A 19,038-nucleotide genomic window follows, 5' to 3' on the forward strand; every position below is an offset into this window, starting at 1 on the left:
GCTGGCCTGCATCACTAGTTACCCAATTAACTGGTTATAACTGTCTGTATATAAGTTGTTTCCAGTGTCAGTTTCCTCTTTTTTTTATTCCTCTCTTCTTCCTGTTCCTCTAACACAGACCATTCCCTCCACTCCCAACAAAAAACGAACAAACATTATGTCCTGTCCTGCCCTCCCTGACCTACCTTCTTCTTTTAAAGAAAACACCATCATTTTTTTCTCCCTCCCCATTTCCCCTTCAGGATCCACATCCTAATACCACTCGCAGCCCAATGCAGCAGAACCCACATCATTCATATCTAGGTGGTTCACAACCTGCTTAAGTCACAGAGAATTATATTAAGGATGAACCACTCCGATTTTTTTTTTTTACAGCTTTTGCTTCAAAAGGCACTGCTTTGCTACTCAGCAGAACCACCTCAACAGTCCCATACAGCTGTTTCCTGTGGCTCCGTATGTCCTCCGTTAATTTACAAGCCCTCATCTTTACAAGGGGGCGGGGAACTTCACTTTCCAAAGTATCCAGGTTCTACAGTACTACCGTACTAAGCTGAGATGAGAGGTCCTACTGAACCATGCTGCCAGTCAGAAAAGTTCTTCTCTAGGGTAGACTTGGTTTCCCATTCAGAGATACCATATTTATTTGCATACCATACACACCTTTCCCCAAAAATCGGCAATTAGAAATTGGGATGCATGTCTTAAGGAAACGCATTTCCAAACAGCTTGTTTAAAAGTATGTTTTAGCATATCGAGAAGTGACATGACTTCACGTACACACACCATAACTCCCAGCTGCATACCCACGTTATAGCCCCATGCTTGCTGGGTCTAGCTTATGCAAATACATGTTATCGTGGTGTGGCAGAGGCATGACTGGCCAGTTCTGCACCCCGGGTGATGGTGGTACACAGTAAAAGAGCAGTGGCCAGATACCTTCCTCGCTCTCACAAGCTAAGTCTGGTACTTAGTACCATTTGTTAGCCAGTGATCTGGCCTTGCAGCTTTCACCTCAAAAGCAGTCATAGTGGTACAACTTAAACTAAATATAATTTCAAATTTAATCCTTTACTACCGGAATCTACATTTTCCTGAAATTGTGTACATTTAACAAATTGTTTAAAAATGCCTGCTGTGTTTTGGATTAGCTTGTATTTTAAACTGTTAAAATCAGCATTCCAAGGGTATACCACACTCTCCCATAGTCTATACACTCTTACCAAGATAATGAATATGTCCTACAATTCAACAATTTGCAGTAACTTAAAATGTGATATGGATCTTGGGCAAGAGCCAGAAAGACTCCAGGTGACAGGTATTAATAAATTGCACCACATAGCCCTCTTCAAAATTCAGTTTCAAAATTTCAATTCTATCAATCCAGGCACAGGATATTCTGAGATTTTTGCAAGTGATGTATGCAAATTATCGTTTTCATCTGGATTTCAGAATACGAAAATATTTGCAGAAGTATCTTAATAATTCAGGTATCACTTCAACATAAACTCCTTACATAGCCAGCCTAAGTATCAGCATGGAAGACTAAAGCCATTAGGCTGACAATGTGTTTTGTTTTTTTGTTTCATAAAACAGACAAAGACAAGTAATTCACGACTAGTCTTATGTGCCCATTTAAAATAAAAGTCTTTTGTCTTTATAGATCCTGTTTATGGAACAACAGAAGTATAAGAAAACTTACTTGTTTCTTGTTCCTTTTCATTTTTTCTTTGTGCGATTTGCTTTTTTAGCTTGTTTACATCAGCTTGAAAAGATTCAACAACTCGTTCACTTTTTTCTACATCTATACATACTGCCTGGGAGAAAAACATTACAAGATAAGTTGCAGTCAGATGCTGTAAAGATATATGAAGTAGTCTTGCAACTATGCCAAAGAATGCTGCCAGACTAGAAGCAATACAAATGCAAAAGCAAGAGGACCAGGTACTGCGCCAAAGCATAAAATTAGAAGTTCCAACTGGTTTCCTACTTACTAATCATGGTCAATGCTCAACTGATGCATGATGGAAAGTGAATTCCCAATCATTTCACCCACAGGGGAAAGGCACATATTTTAACATCTGTTGGAAATGACTCAGTCTAAGCTTTTCTGAACTTGATTTAAAAAAAAATAATAATTGAAGCTGTATCTGGACTCACTGAAACTGTGCTAGCAACAACCTTGTAAATACACGGCTTATGCTGATGTAATTTAAATCTAAGGCTGTCCGGTACTCTAGGTTGCTCACTGGAACGTGTTTAGGTAGCATCTATGATATACTTCAACTGAGTTATAGCTGGGCATGGAAACAAAAGTCAGGGGACAACTATACCACCTGCTCTCTTTCCTATTATAATTCTTGTTGAATACTACCTAAAGACCTTTTACTGCAATTTGTAAAGAATCATTAATTCAGTAAGGATTAATTTACATTGGTCAGGAAAGGATGAAGCCATGCAGTTATCTTTCTGGGAGTGATCCACATACACAAAAAATGCTGGCTAAAGCAATTCCCAATCCAAAGGCGCTGTGTGATCGCAAAACATTTTGATCTACGTTAAAATAGATTCTGATCATCTGCCTAGCAACAAAATAACTTTTAACCATACCAAGGAAGTAAACTTTGGGTCATGATCATGTCTCCCAACAGAGTTTAAACATGATTGCTTTTGAAGCATGCATAAAAGCTAAGGTACCACTAAACCTCAAAAAAAAAATAAAGCTTCTCCTCAAAGAGTTGTAAGTTAAGTCAGTGATTCTCAACCCTGGAGTACCTTGAGATCCTTTTAAGAGTGACAGTATTAGCAGAGTTAGGTGTGTAAATACCTATACATGCTTTACAAGATCAACTCAGAGATTTCAAATAAGAAACCAGTGTAGAAAATATTCTGATCTGTTGCTGTCTTTGTGAGTTCTCTGCAACTGAAGAATTGCTTTATTATTTTTTCATGGTAAAAAAAAAGATAAGAGCTGGCATTTTCTGAGTGGTGCCTTTAGTCTAAAAAGGTGGAAAAATCACTGCTCCAAGAAAACAATTCTCTTGGTGTACATTTCATTTGCACTGATCTCAACTAGCGGTGCACCAGTAAAGATTTTGGGGGCTGATGCCGATGGCCAATTATTAACCAGCCATATCGGCTGATACTGATCTGATTACTGATATGCAGCCTGGCAGCTTGGAGAGCAGTGTCCAGTTGGTAAATCTGTGGGTGAAGGGGGTGGGGAGGGAAGGGATGTGCGGGAGCAGATTGAGGCCCCTGAGGTGAAGGAGGGAATAGGACAGGGGCTGCTCATTCAGGGCAGGATAAAGGATGGAGAAGCGGGGCTGTGCACACATGTTGTAGTGACACTTATTGGCAACATTATTGGCCACATCAGGCAAAAAAAAGCCGATTGCCAATAATGTCATTTTCCTTTTATCAGTGTTGATACGATACAGAACAATGTATCAGTGCACCTCTAACCTGAAGTGCCATACTGCATCAGACCAATGGTCCATCTAAACCAGCATTGCTGACTCTGACAGGGGCAGGAGTGGATTCTTAGAACAGGGGTAATCAAACTTATGGCCTGTGGGTCAGATCCAGCTCATGGTGCTGGCCCATTGGTCTCAGACCGACCCCACACACTGCATGCAGTCCAGATCAGGCTGTGCGAAAGCTGACATGCAGGGCTGTCTGACAGAGCACCACATGCAGCATGCACCTCAGGCCAGCCCTCTATGCCATGGGCAGTAAGTGCAGCTGATCCAGTCCTGTGCACCAGCTGCAGCAACCAGCTCTGCTCCAGGGCTTGCACAGGGCTTGGCCCTGCGCACTGGCATCAGCACAACCTGATCCGACCATCCCCGGAGCCAGTGCTGCAGGGCTAGTCTGATGGGGCACAGCATGCAGTGTGCACCCTGTGCCAGCCTCTTGCGTCACATGAAGTGCTTTTGATGCCAGTTCCAACCCATGCGCTTCCTACAGTGCAAGCCCTGAGCCTGCTACACCTGGCACAGGGGATCAGCTTTGGGAGTGCGCTGCATGTGGCACTTTGTTGGATGGGCTTTGGTGAGGCTGACCTGATGTACAGAGTGACCCAGCAAAGCTCATCTAGCCCTGTGTGGCCAGATCAGTTTGACACCTGTTTTAGAGGGACAGCACTAAACCAGGCATCTCAAGTGATCCATCTCCTGTTTGTTACCCTTCCCAAGTATCCACTATCATTGGTTTAGAGATGCCAGGGGACACCTCTCCAACTCTTCCATTTTATAGCTATTAATGGATTTATCTTCCATGAATCTGTCTAGTCTCTTTTTGAACCTGACTATACTATTCGTCTTCTACAATCTCCTGTGCTAATGAGTTCCACAAGTTAACTAAGTGCTACCTAAAAACAGTATTCTCTTGTTAGTTTTAAACCCGTCTCCTCATTTCAGTGCATGCGTCCTCATTCTACCTCCTTCTTCTATACATTTCTACTAAGTTCCTAAAAATTAAAATTAAGGGGATCTGCTGTTGTTCAATTAAACATGTGGATAACATTTTGTTTCCAGTTTTGGAATAGTCTGTGTGTCCAAGTCAAACAACATAAAGAAATGTTAAGTCTTTACAGATGATAAAGAAACAAACATTTAAGTGTGCACAAGCAAGCTTAGCAATGCTATATATATGCCAAATGAAAGCACGGTCACACTTCTAACAATGGGAAGGTAAATTCTGTTATCCTTCTCATTAGGAAAACAGTGATTAGTCCAAAGCATACATTTAAGCCTACTTATTCTTAGCCACAAGGAAGCATTACATAAATTTACACCATTAACAAATTGAATGAATTCATCTGACAATAACTGTGTCTCTTTAAAAATACTGCTCAGAGACAGCATGAAATATCTGGGAAGAGAATCTTTTCATTATTCAGTGACCTGCTCTGGCCAGCATTCAAAGCAGGGCTGGCAGGCTCCAAAGAGAACAGCAACCATCTGGATATTAGCTGAGACAGAGATCAGTTCTGTTAGGGGCAAGTACCATATTTTCGCGCATATAGCCTGCGGGCTATACACGTTTTTACAAACTTGATGGATAGGTGCGGGCTATACAAGGGTGCGGGCTATGCAGAGTCTTTAGACCCGCATAGCCTGTCTCCGCCCATCCCCTGGAAGGATTGGCTTAAGGGTGGCTGGTGGCGGTGGCAGGGAGTGGGGCTGCCTCCCCCCGCTCGCAGCTCCTCATCCCTCCCCTACCCTGAACCACTTTTAGCTGGCTCCAGCTCCAGCAGCCATGCCCAACAGAGCCCATGCTTGCGGCCATGTCTCCGGGGGGGGGGGGAATACACAGACTATTTTATGAAAATAAAATTTTCCACGGGTTATACATGGGTGTGGGTTATATCAGTGTGCGGGCTATATGCGCAAAAATACAGTATATGTTAAAATTATACCGAGGAACTTTCCCATCAAGGATACAGAATTAATCATTTAAGGCAAGCACTTTTCATCACACAAGGAAACTAAAATGGTGCAACTTGTACAGGGCAGTTAGTTCATCTTTTATGCAGGCAGAGTCAGTAAATAGCTAGTCTTAAATCTATCTTGTTCTCTGCTGCATAGGCCAATCAGCACAGCTGAACTGATGTCCAGAAGGACATAACTTGCTATTCATAAAAATCGGTGACAGATTACCTCAGAGCAGATATAAAGCAAGAGTCTTGGAGCAAAATCCAACTGACTTGCAATTCCCAGACATATGCTCCTGAGGCAGCATAGTTGTATGCTGTCCTCTGTCAACTTATATCTTGTCCTGAGCAATGCAGTCCATTGCAGATTTTTGAGGCAAGTTCAGTAGTAAGCCATTTGGGATCTCAGCTACAATTAGAGCAACTTCTTAGAAAACAGTTGTAAACTATAATAGATCCAAAGTTCTCTATAGGCCCCTGCACCTGTGTGAAGCCCTACTCACTTCCATATGGGTCTGGGGGAAGAAATCCACCCACACAGATCCAATTGCACGCCTGAGGATAAGGTCTAAACAGAAACGAATAAAAATGTTCTTTGATACCACTTAACATTACAATTATCTTCACTCAATAAAACCCAAGTGAAGACAGCCAGAACCAATAATAAATATATATTCATCACCATTATAATACATTCTGTCAAATGTGAATCTCAGTTCGTGGCTGGTCAAGCTGTAAGTGGAAGCAGTATAAATTTTTAAATATTAAAGAAAAGTAACGTTTATTTCCTTTAAATACAAAAAAATCAAATTTGAGTGTTTTTGCAACTCCTGGGTTATCAAAGTACAAAAACAGAGGCACCATATGACTGTTGACAAATAATAAATAAAATTCATTACCTGTACTTTTTCCTGAAGTGCATTATAAACCTGATATATAGCCCTGATGTCCTTCATGACTCCATCTTTATCAAAAAAATCAGTACTAAAAAAATAAGCAGAAATATTTACTTAGAAAGGATAATATCACAGTTTTCTCTTTATGTCTCTTTCACTCTCTCCCTGAGCTGCCTTTCTCCAAAATCACTTTTAAGCACTCATTGTTACATGTACACAAAAGCTAAATTCTGATGTTGCTAAAAATGTGTATGTCCCAAGAAGCCAGTATCCAGGCAACAACACATTAGCTGTCGAGGCTCTTCCGGGAACAAGCAGCAAAACTTGCTGAGTCTGATGTTACTAAGACTGGACTCTTACATCTTTCTCCCAGAACCAATGTAAAAGCTGGGAAGTTGCAATTAACATATAAAAATGTTATTTTGCAGCATTAGTGCATTTTATTAAAATGGCCAAGCCCATAAGGCTACTCTTCAAACAGCATCCTCACTGAAATCTATGGGAGCTCTTCATGTGAAAAAGAGTATGCAGAATCAGGCCATAACTGCTTATATTAGTGTTCCTTTTTCTTGGAAACTTTTATAACTTTGATCCATTTAAACAAAAATGTATGTTTTGCTCTTCAGAAAAAAAGGACTACACAAAGCAGAAGCAAATGACTAAACAGCTTCAATACTTTGTTGTTTCTTGCTGAAACACATATTGACACCACCATTTGGGAGGTAAACTTGTAGAGCTACATAATTATAAATAAGTAATAATCCCACTCACCCATGTTCCTTAATAACTTTGGCGTAATTCTGAGAAGTATTTGGCACCGAAGACACTTTGTATTCCTGCTGACTGGTATTCCCTAGATTAGGAATTGTAAGCGACACTCTTTGATTATACCTAGAGAAAAAAAATAGAAAAAGAGCCTGCTATAAATTTTCTAACATATTTGGCAAATCCCCAGCAAATGTGGATAGTGGATCAGTCTCTGAGCACAATCAGAACAAAAAGCACTCAACCCCTTTAAAATGTTAATTTCTAATCTAGATCAACTTTAAGTGAAAAACTTTTCACATTCAAATAGTCCTTTCTTTTTATTTTTTTTTATTAATGCAAAACCAACATTTACCAGTAGGTGGATCAATCTTCCATACCCCTTACATTGTGGGTTGTGCAATAGTGACTACTGTAGACCATCCTTAGCAACTCCTTCCTTAGGAGTATAATTCAAACATCTATGCACAAGAATTGTTTACCTTCGGTTAGGTCTGAAAAGCACATATTCTAAAGCATGCGTTGAGTTATTTGCAGTAGAAATGAAGCTGAAGAGAAGGAAGACAAGGTCAGGCACTCCAAGAATGTGTGTCAGCTGTTTATGAATGATGTGCTCTCGGTATGACATTTGTTGCTGAGTATTTCTCCTAAATCGGTACCATCCAATAACATTCTGTGATGAAAATATAAGAGAAAAACAAAGCATTAGTTGAGGGATAAAGATTTACCATTTTATCTTTTGAATTAGTCAGGGCCCGACTAATGTAATTAAGCTACTATAATTCTGACAATCTCCAGAATTCCCTGTAGTATAATTATAATTTTGAATGACTATAGATTGCTTGAATTTTACACACGCTAATATCTCATTTTACAATATACCACTTAACCTTTCAACTTTTTCTTAAAATTAATTAGTTTAATGGTATCTAGCACCCCACATACATTTTGTAATTATTTAATCTAACAGCCAAGCCTTGGATCATCTTCCATTTGCTGAACTTGTTCAGTTTTTGAACACAGCAAAAAGGCTTCATTTTGAAGACTGTTGCAAAAAAATTATATTTTCAGTGCCACACATCACAGAACAAATTTGTAAATTCATGTTTGTGCATGGGAGCTGTGGGATTAATTTACTGAGTATGGTACTGAAATTATCCCTTTGTGTGTGTTTTATCACAACAGATTTGCAAGCATTCATCCTGGTAATTCAATGAGTAAACAAATACTAACACACATTTAACTCCATAAATTATAATTCTAGTTTACATGAAATACAGGAAGAAGAATGAAAAAAATTAGCATTAGCCAAACATGGCTGAGTGACAAACACAAGAATATACAGCAGTGGTGCCTAACTTTTTGGCCCCGTGGACCAGAGGGATCATGCTGAGTCTATCTGTAGGCTGGATCCAGCCAGTGGGCCCAATCCAGCGCATGGGGCAGTAAGGAAGGACCCAATCTGGCCATGTTGGGGGGGATGACCCAGCTCTGAACTGGCCATGAGGGGGAAGCTGGCATGGCCTGGCCCCAATTCAGCCCTGCAAAGCATGGAAATTTGGCAGCAGAGAGAGTTGGCAGTATTACTTGCCACTGCCCTCCCAACAGCAAATTTCCCAATCCAAGGGGAAATTCACAGGCCAGATGCTATAACTCCACAGGTTGAATCTGGCCCGTGGGCCAGAGGTTCAGCACCTTGGAAAGAAGATGTCTATAGATTCAAAATAATAAAGTGAAATCTGCATGTTAACTGAACAATGTACATCTGTTGTATTAAATACGTTACAAAATCAGTATAAAATCAGTTACAAAATCAGTAAGCACACGTTACTTTCAATCTCTTTATAACACAGTTTGTAGAGCTATGGATTTTGCAAATCTAGTAATTAGCTAAACCCAAAACAGCACATATTAATGTTTTTTTTATTTTAGTTGATGGTAACTTAATGGACACTAAGGATACATTAAATCAGGAATTACACTTAAAAGCTTCCCCCCTCCCATCCTATTTCCATACTGCAGATAATGCATCTTTATTGTGAGTCTAACTGTCCAAATAAAATAAACCCAACTGAAAACAAGTTGGCCTTTCAATCTGAAAATGTGCATTACAGGCTTAAGAAAAAAATGCTAGACAACTTTAATAAGTGGCTTTGATTTTAAAGCTTTTCTCTTTCTTTCAACAATAGTCAAGAACATTTTGCTCCCACACATATGTTTATATTGTTCTATAGTAGAGCTATGAGATTGCAGAATCAAATATTTGAGATGGGAAAACCCACTCAATCACTAGCAGTAGATATATAGCTAAAAACATATATGAGGCACTTGTTTTTTCAGAAGCAAACTGACAAGAAAAAAGAATGGTTACAGTGAAATAAAAGTTATCCAGCTGATGGGTACTGCAGGATCCCTATTGATACATGTTTAATATAAATGGGTAAACTGAAGGCTTTCCTACCCTGTAGGGGAAACTCGAGGGCTACCCCAAATCAATTGCTGTCATGCATGAAACACCTTACCTGAAATTGGCTGGCCCTTCAAGGGGCAAAGGCTTCAGTCCAGATCAGGCTGACTGATCAACTGAGAGCTGGTAACACAAACCCACTGCATAACGAGACTGTTATTTTGCAGTGCAGTGGCTCTCACTCAAGCAAAGCTAACTTACGTTGAGCTCAGCTGAGTTAACTCTACAGTGAAAACACACTTTAATTGTTGCTTCTAATCTGAAAGATAGTTCTGCCTTTTAGGATGATCAGATCTGTTCAGAATAGATGAAACAGGCATTGGCTAATTATATAGAAAAGGCACGACTAAATTAGAAATTTCCCTGGATGATACTTTGAGGAAAATCTCTCTCTCTTTTACAGCTGATTGCCAAAATTTAAATAATTTTAATGCATAACTGACTATACTATTATAAAGGTACATGTGTAATAAGGCTATGATAATATTTGAATATTGAACACTGAATGGCTACTTTCTGAGTCATTCCTGTTTCAGTTTAAAAATACTGGTGGAAAAGTCTGAATTCCAAAGTCTTGTCTCATAAATTTGTAATGTTATTTTTAAGAAATAGTATCCATTTCTGTTCTTTTGACGTAAGCAGCACAATACAAGTCTAATTCAGCCACTGGTGAGTAACTGTAGGCTAATATTAACCAATAATTTCTGGAGACCTAGCATATCTGATTTTTTCTTCAAATGAATATGAATTTGTTCCTCTTGGATTTGGGTCTAATTAACTTCAGCAGACACCACAAAACTGCACAGAATAAGCTAAGTTCTGGGACAGCCAGGGAGGTTTGAATCAAATAGGTGACAGATTTGTAAGAAAAAATACTTGTCCTAATCCAATCCTTATTTTTCTGGTTCTCACATGTAAAGCTACCCTTGATCAGCTGTAGGCCTGGAATGCCACATAAAGGAAAAATAAGACACACCTTGCGAAAAAAATATAGTAACTTACTTTTCTTCGATCTTTAAGAATCCTGTCCAAACTCTCCTCATTAACTTTGCCTGCATAGTCATAAAAGCTTAAACCAAAAAGAGGGGGGGAAAAATTATAGGTAGACAGTTTACATAGGATTCACAAGTCAGCTTGGTAAATATACCTGATTAATCTTAAACCACATTATAATACAGTAACTGCAACAGTTCTATATTTATCCAGTGTAACATGGGGAACAGTGACAGCATTTAATGACTGGTTGAAAAGTACCTTCGTTGTCATCACACTGCTTAGTTAGATGGCAGGTATTTCTTTGGCAGCCCCTACACTAAAGGGCACTGTAAAAATCTCTTCAGATTAGCCCTTGGGAAACAGAACGTGCTTCTGTCTAGCATCTCAGCAGCAGCAGCCAAGGGGGAAGGATGCAATTTCACTTTTCAGATAAGATGATCTGAAATACTTTGCCCCAGTCCTGCCATCAGCCCCACATGAATGGGCCCTAGTACTTGTGGAGTTTCACTGAAAACAACAGGTGTCTGCACAAGTGTAAGAGTCCACCCATCTGGCCCCAGGTGCAGGACTGGATCCCAAGTCCTAACCAAAAGATGAACAGATTTATGAATTCAAATGGTCCACAGGTCACAACAGAAAAACATTGGAAAATAGATTCCTCCTTCACTTACCTGCCAAGTCCTTAGTCTCTTTCAAGAGCTGATATCACTAACACCCAAAGCAGTGCAGGAAAATACTGTTTTGGAGGTCTATGATCTCAACTCTTGTAGGGGAAAAAACAAAATCCTGAACTCAGTTCTTGGCTGGTAAATAAGGGTGGAAATATAGTCTGTTTTAAGATGCAAATCATTCTGAATTTTATGACCACACTTCATGACTGATTTGGGATACTGAATTGTTTGTGCTCATAATCCATTCACTTTTAAAATGCTTAAACACTTTCCTGGAAATTAAAATGCATCCAACTCTATCAGTCTGTTTTCCATACATTATTATATATGTACATGGAATAATCACATGCAATATATAAGGAGGAAATAAACCAACCAGAATTAAATACAGCAGCTTTGTTTTCAAACTGCATCGATTAAGTAAACTGGCCTTTAAACATTCATTATTTTTGGCTGAGTTCCCACCGTTTGGAAACTGTGCTGCAACTAAACCCATTCTATTCAATATCAGCAATGCCACAGCTGTTCTCTTCCAACTCCAAGTCTCCTTGCAACTGAGTACTTTAAGTCAAGGAGCTACGGTAGTGTACAAAAAGTATTTTCACACATGAAGGTTAAAGAAACAGAACAAAGAACAGGGTGCGCTGGTCTGATGAACAACATATAAACTAGCAGACTCTCCCCGAGCAACTGAATTTAATAATAAACAATGTTTTATGTAACGTAGTCACACTATGAAATGTGGGTGACTTCTTTCCTACTCTATCTCAGGGTCTAGCACCAACAGCCATAACTAGGAAGTGAATAGTATTAAAATTTGTGATTATTGTTTTGTTGTGTACTGCATGAAGTATAAGGAACCAATGCAGACATTGAAAAGAGATCACCAATCAGACACTGGGGTGTCATCTTGATGTGTGAAGAGCCTTGCACATCATTCATAGGGATAAGAATTTTCCCTTGTAATTATCAGACAGCAAATCACAGACTGTAGCTTCTCCTTTAATATAACTGATATCAAATCACAATGTTTGAGGAACATGCCTTTGTAAATCTCTAGAAGTCTCCAAATAAAAACAAACAGATAGAGCACAATAAGGAATTATTTCTAGAAAGGTCATTTCTAAACAAAAAACATCATACCGCAGATAGCAATTTAGAAATCATCTTTATGAAGTAACTGCAGGATCCATGGGAAAAAAATTGAGAGTGAGGCTACCAAATGGTAATATATGGGGCTAGATTCCTTTTTGCATTCAGGCATCATAAAGGGGCTAAACAGCAGCTTGATAAGGAGAATAAGCAGCTGGTGCAAAGCCAGTGTGTATCAACTACCTACACCAGGGGTGGGCAAAATACGGCATGCGGGCTAGATGTGGCTCTCCAAGGAGTTTTATCCAGCCTGCAGCAGGTCCCTCAGCCCTGCCCGGCCTAGGCGTGCGGAGCAGCCTGAGCCATGACACGTGCAGCCAACCCCAACGCCCCAGGAATGCAGCAGGGCCCGGGTGGCGCAACGGCTGGATTTTGCTTCCTGGAAGCCCTGGTGATGGTGGCTCTTTCCAGCTGCCAGTGTCACCACCAGACCTGAACATGCTGCCCAGGCACCCCAGCCTCTCCACCCCACATTTACCACCAGGGACACAAGATGGACCAGCCCAGGACATACACAGATAGAGCATGCTCAGCCAGGCGGATAGGATGGAGCAGCATGTAGGTGGGGGAGTAGGGTCTAGGAGTGAGACAGGTTCATGGGGGCAGGGCTGGGACCATGGGGCCAGCGCCTGATGCAGAGCCCAATCTGCTGCCTAAGCAGACTGCAGCTCTGCCCTGGGCCCCAGCCTTGAGCCTGCACTCTCACCACCCCACAATCCCAGCCCTGGCCCCGCCTGCCAGTGCTGCTCCCAGACACTGCTCCCCGCCTGGCTGCAGCCCCATCCTATCTGCCTGGCCAAACACACCATGCCTGCATAGGTCCCAGGCTGGTTTCCACAAAGCCCCTGGGATCGCTGGGTGGTGTCAGCACAGGACTGGGCCCCGGGGCAGAGCCACTTAGCGGGTTTTTGGTAAGCTGTTGCAGATTTGGGGGCGGGGGGAGTAGTAGTAGTAGTGCACTGACTTGGCCCACAACAGCTCATCAAAACCCCAAGGGGCTCTCCAGCCCAAATAATTGCTCAGCCCTGACCTACACCATCCACTGGCCATTGTGGTCATTAGCATGCTGCAATTCTACCCTAATAATCTCTTGGGGGCTAGCTGACATCAGCAGAACAACCCCAAGGCTCCTCTAGCTGAAGGTGGGTTGCACATATCCACTAGCTACCAGGGTGTCCCACCTGGACCCTCGAGTGCCACTCATTCTTGCTACATCAAACAGAAACTTGAGACAGAGAATCTTGGCCACGCTGCAACACACGGGTAGATAGATATATGCCTTCTACACTGAAATTCTACATTCAAATGAATGTTACTATATCTGTCAAAAGATGTTTTAAGTGTCTTGTTGGGTGCTACTTACACACATTGCTTTAACAAAACCACATAATGAATAGTTGCAAATGTTATCAGAGACATTTGAAATACTAACATGTTTCAATGCACTACTTATATTTGTATGTTGGGTTTACTGAACTGTGCAGTCAAGAGTAAAACAACAGAAATGGCTTACCTAAAGAGTTTTGAACAAGGTTCATGGTTATGAATTTCTGCAATAAAAAAAAAGAAGACATATGTCCTAGCTGTTAAAGACAAAGGTAAAACTATGGCAGTATATTTCATGCAATCTTTTCCAAATATCAAATAGGAAACAAATAAGCAAATAATCTCTCTCGTGCTGTATGTTGCTCTGCATCTCTGGACTACTCCCAAAGACACTGCAACTTGCCCCTGTAGGATGAGATAGTGTGACCCTTTGACAGCTACATTTTTTTCTAACCTTCCAGGATAAAAATGGCTTAGTTTGTTAGCTGAAACTGAACCTAATAATTACATTTTAAAATATTTTTCCAAAGTTATACATTTTCCCCCCAACATATTTCTGAATTCTCACATATTTGTTTTTCATGCAACTTTTCTCCTAGAAGTTTGTGCACACACTTACAGGGGCACTGACAGATAGGAAGCAATCACTGTAGTGAGATGTGCTACGAGAAATTAAAGTGGGTGATGTGAAATACAGGTTAACAGAGGCTAAGTACCACCTCCTAAGCACCAGAGTCACTTGGCTCTCTATTTTCAGCCAAAGTAAAAAAAAACTCGAAAAAAATCCAAGATCCCTCTATAAGCAACAAAGGTAATAAAGGGTCAGTACACTGGGGCAAATACATGAGAAAGTAATCAATAATCCTACACAGAAGATATTTTCCCTTTTTAAAAGGGAATCAAGATTTGTTTCTAACTACCAGTTCTTACACAATGTTCCCTTCCAGTTACTGTTTGTATTTATTTGCACCTTGCTCTACCAATTCTTTCAAATCTTCTCCCCTGATGTTCCCCAGGTTCTGTAGAATTTAAGCTGATATTATATTTTGTTCTCTACCAGAGAGAGCACGGAGCAGAAACAATGCTTGGTATCATCCTCCCTGAAGAATGACTCATCACCTGCTGCTTTGAAAGTCACAGACTCTGCTCACAATTGCACTTTCAGCTCAATCAGAATCAAACCACAATACCAAAGAAAACTCTAAACTTTAGTTTCCCAACACTTTCAGACACTGCCAAAGAAATCTCTGCACATCAATGTATGTGTGCATTTCTAGAAATTAAGTTGCAGTTGGCTATTACTGTTAATGATGCAGCTGTGAAAGTTACAACATTTTATTTAATTGCAAAACAAAGGAAATTATGCCAGCTCCAGATTTATTGCCTGGCATTCCTGAGGCTTGTAGAAACGATTCACTAAAAGCCAGTAAATCAAACTGTTCCAACATAAAACATAATTCTTTCTAACAGAAATAAACCAGCCAGGGTTCTGAACCACCAGCCCTCATTCTCATTTTACTATAAAGACCTGGTGTTGTACAATTTAAAAAAAAATAAACCAGTGTGGCCCTGCTTGTGGAATTCAACTTTCAAAGTTGTTTAAGGAAATGTATATGTAGAAGAAAATCAGCAGATCTTCTCTATGCACTCACTAATATACTTATCAAAGTACTGAGAAAGTCAATATTTTTTCTTAAGTTAGCTCAAGGACAGGCAGTCTACACTTACAAGCCCTTTTCAAGTCTACTAATTCTTGTGGCTTAGTTCTAGATACAAGTGGAAAAAGAAAAATACCTGTCTCTTGAGATTCTTAATTACATGGCTGCCATTACTATTTTAAAGTGGTTAGCAGAACCTGTAATTTCAAGGGAACTGTTTAGTTCTAAAACTGACTAAAACATAAGAGTCATTTTGAAAGAGACTGTGTTGGTCAACCCTTACACGTTCACAGATCCCCACTGAAGTCCATGGTGGTCTGCCAGCACAGATCTGATTTACAGGATTGCTGAAGGTAGATTTACTTTTTAAAAAAAATCTACAACCAACAGAAATATTTGAAACAAGTGAATCATTTTGCTTTCATCTATACATATATCAACAAAAGAGAACATCTAGCCCTTTTGCTATGTGCTCCTTTATTATTTTTAACCTGGCCAGCTATAAAAACTGACCACTCCTATTACAATCTCTCACTAATTAATTAAAATATCTACAGTAACCCTGCAGCAAAAATCAAGTCAGATCTTTAAAATATCCCATACGGGTCATGCTATTCTCGTACAGTCAGCAAAACAAATAGCTTTGTGAAATTTTCCTACAGGTCAATAAATATAGCCTCCATTTACACATATCCCACATATAATCATGATATATAGCCTCACTGAAATCAAAGTGTCTACATACAGTGGTCAAGTTAAACAAGAGATTAAGTATTTGCAAGATTTGGGCCAAAGGTGTCATTGACTACAGAGTGAAATGGGTTGCAAAGATTCTCCTCTAGCATTATTGCAATGACTAGTCTTGTCATTGTCCAGAGAAAAGCAAAAGTAAACAAAAAAGATGACATTGTTAAAAGAGGTTTGTTTTTTACATTATAATCTTAATGACAATATAATATTAGTTATATAAATAATGATTTAAAATAGTGATTTTAATTTTACCAGGTCCCTTTAACTGCTAAAGTCAAGTCAACAGATGCGTTTAAACAGGGTCAAAGCTTGTCATGTTGTGCTATAAAATGCAACCAATTCACAAAACTTACTGAATGGTTAAGATAAGTAATATTTACATCACAAAGCAGTATGTTAAAAATGCAGCCCCACAAGGACCACACTTTTTTCCTGATGTTTCAGTTAGGTATGTACAACCATGAATGTGATTAAGCATATTTTAATTACAATTCTTGGGAGTTTGGAAAACTGTCTGGGCTTACAGAAAAACTAGCAAAAATCCTTTCTTAAGGAAAAAAAATCATTAAAAAAGGAAAACTGAACTGAGTGACTGATCTTTTAGTTTCTCAGAGTCTGTGTTTAGCATCACTTACCAATTATCTGAAGAAATTCAGTGTTGCTGATCTGTGAATCACTAATGCTAAATGTCTCCTCTTGTCTTACCTCTCCCAGCAAAAATCCTTCCTAAAATTTAAAGAAAAAGGACACGGAATAAAAATAGAAATAAACCACTATTATACAGAAATTCACTGGAAACAGTCAACTTTGGAAGAATCTTTAGCTCATCTGAACTTGCACCTGGGAGTAAACAAGGTCCTGAATGGTCCCTCTAAATGAGAAACTCAAAAATGATTTAAACCCATCCTTGCTTGAGGTAGGAATTGAGAAATCCAGAAACAGAATATCTAAGAGTCATATACTAATCAACAGAAATGTTTCAACAATAGAATTCTGCTGATTTCTAAATATAAAGCACATTTGTATTATATGCTACTGGATCAAAAGCTTGGGCCAGGTTTATGCTAGGGTATAAATATCTGGATTGCAATGGTATGTAACCTTTGATTTCCAACACTGAAAACAGTGATACTACAAGGTATAAGATGAAGATGATGCTTAGCTTATATGCTTTAACCATTCTAATTTAAAACCTATCCCATATTTTATGGGAATGCCACACTGACCAAAGATCCTGGTTCAACACAGATGCTTAACTTTACTGGCATGAACAGTCCTACCAGAAACAATGAGGCTACTCATAAACGTAACTATACACACAAGCATTTGCATGATCAGGGCTTAAACCACTCCACCAAATTACCCTTCTTCATTATAAAGAAAATAAAATGGGTGTAACATTTCTTTCAAAGAAAGTAAAATGGGTGTAACCCAAAATAAGATGGGTGTAACATTTCTGCAGGCATTATAAACTCACTATGACAAATTCCACTTGGTTGACACTAGAACCATAATGCTCCCCTCCTTTCTAAAATGCAATCAGTAGAAAAGCACAATTGCTGGTACCACAACTAAACAGATCCCTCTTGAAACCCTACTTCTTGCTCACAGACACCTACTGATGGGGCATTTTTTTGATTGGGATGAGGATGCACAAGTGCTGGTCAAAGTAGGCCAGGGTGGCCAATCTGTGGCATGAGTGCCTGGGACAGCCTCTGCATGCAGACTGGGGAAGATCAGGGAGGGACAGACAGCACAGCACCACACAGAGCAGGGCAAGAAATTAGACAGAAAGGATAGAGCAAGAGCAGAAAGCAGAGCAAGAGAAGAGACAAGGAGCACAGGGGAAGGGTAGAAAGAAGAGCTGGAGATCACACACAGAGCAAAGAATAGGAGCAGAAAGCAGAGTGGGAGATCAGGGGGACCCTGGAGCACTGGAGCAGAAAGCAGAGCAGGAGCTCAGACAGGGAGCACAGGGCAAGAGCAGAAAGCAGAACAAGACAGCAGACAAGGAGCACAGGAGAAGGGCAGAAGGAAGAGCAGGAGATCACACAAGGAGCAAAGAGTAGGGGCAGAAAGCAGAGCAGACCAGAGGGATCGTGGAACACAGAGCAGGAGATCAGACAGGGAGCACAGGACAAGAGCAGACAGCAGAGCAGGAGATCAGAGGGACCCTGGAAAAAGCAGAGCAGGAGATCAGGCAGGGAGCACAGGGCAAGGGCCAAAAGCAGAGCAGGAAAACAGATACAGAGCAGAGGGTAAGACCAGAGGGGCTGCAGGGCAGAAAGCAGAGCTGGAGATCAGAAAGAGAGCGAGCAGAAGGGATAAGGAGCAGAAAGCAGAGCAACAGAACACAGAGGACAAGGAGCATAAGGCAGAGCAGGAGATCACACAAGGAGCAAAGGAGCAAAGCAGAAAGCAGAGCGGGAGATCTGAGGGAGCTCAGAGCAGAACGCGGAGCAGGAGATCAGACAGGAAGAACGGGGCAAGGGCAGGAAGCAGAGCGGGAGATCAGACAAGGAGCAAAGAGTAAGAGCAGACAGCAGAGCAGGAGACCAGAGAGTTCCGGGAGCAGAAAGCGGAGCAGCAGACGGGGCCGCAGAAGAGCCGGGTCGGGCGGCGGGCAGAGGGGCCGGGCCGGGGCGCGGGCCGGGCACCTACGTGGTCCGCGCTGCTGTTGGCGCTGCAGTAGCAGACGGAACTGAACGTGTATCCCGAGATGGAAGCCGCCATGACGGAGACCACCGCCGCCGCGGCCGCCGCTCCCACAAGCCCCTGCGTTGCGCTCCCGCCCGGCTTCCGGCGCCGCGCGGGGGCCTCTGGGAAATGTAGTTCGCAGCTGCAGGGGGCAGTCTTGCCAGTGCCCGGCTTCCGCTCGGCCAAGGGTTGCCAAGGGGGTGGAGAGATGCATCGTGCCCCAGAG

General features: G+C 40.9%; 1 protein-coding gene across 1 annotated transcript in view; it reads right to left on the bottom strand.

Annotated features, from left to right (window-relative positions):
* The window catches only part of ABRAXAS2 (abraxas 2, BRISC complex subunit), a 29,011-nt gene extending 10,133 nt beyond the window's left edge, over window positions 1-18,878 (bottom strand). The window contains exons 1-8 of the mRNA XM_090057879.1: window positions 18,777-18,878; window positions 16,751-16,841; window positions 13,895-13,931; window positions 10,565-10,631; window positions 7,578-7,768; window positions 7,102-7,221; window positions 6,334-6,418; window positions 1,700-1,814 (exon numbers count right to left, since the gene is read on the bottom strand). Coding sequence (XP_089914005.1) covers window positions 1,700-1,814; window positions 6,334-6,418; window positions 7,102-7,221; window positions 7,578-7,768; window positions 10,565-10,631; window positions 13,895-13,931; window positions 16,751-16,841; window positions 18,777-18,848 — 778 coding nt within the window. The 5' untranslated portion in view covers window positions 18,849-18,878. The remainder of the gene's footprint in view (window positions 1-1,699; window positions 1,815-6,333; window positions 6,419-7,101; window positions 7,222-7,577; window positions 7,769-10,564; window positions 10,632-13,894; window positions 13,932-16,750; window positions 16,842-18,776) is intronic.
* Between the last annotated feature and the right edge of the window lie 160 nt (window positions 18,879-19,038).

The sequence above is a fragment of the Crocodylus siamensis genome, chromosome 7 (genome assembly GCF_052110815.1).
Source record: "Crocodylus siamensis isolate JL-2025a chromosome 7, ASM5211081v1, whole genome shotgun sequence".
Classification (NCBI taxonomy): Eukaryota; Metazoa; Chordata; order Crocodylia; family Crocodylidae; genus Crocodylus; species Crocodylus siamensis.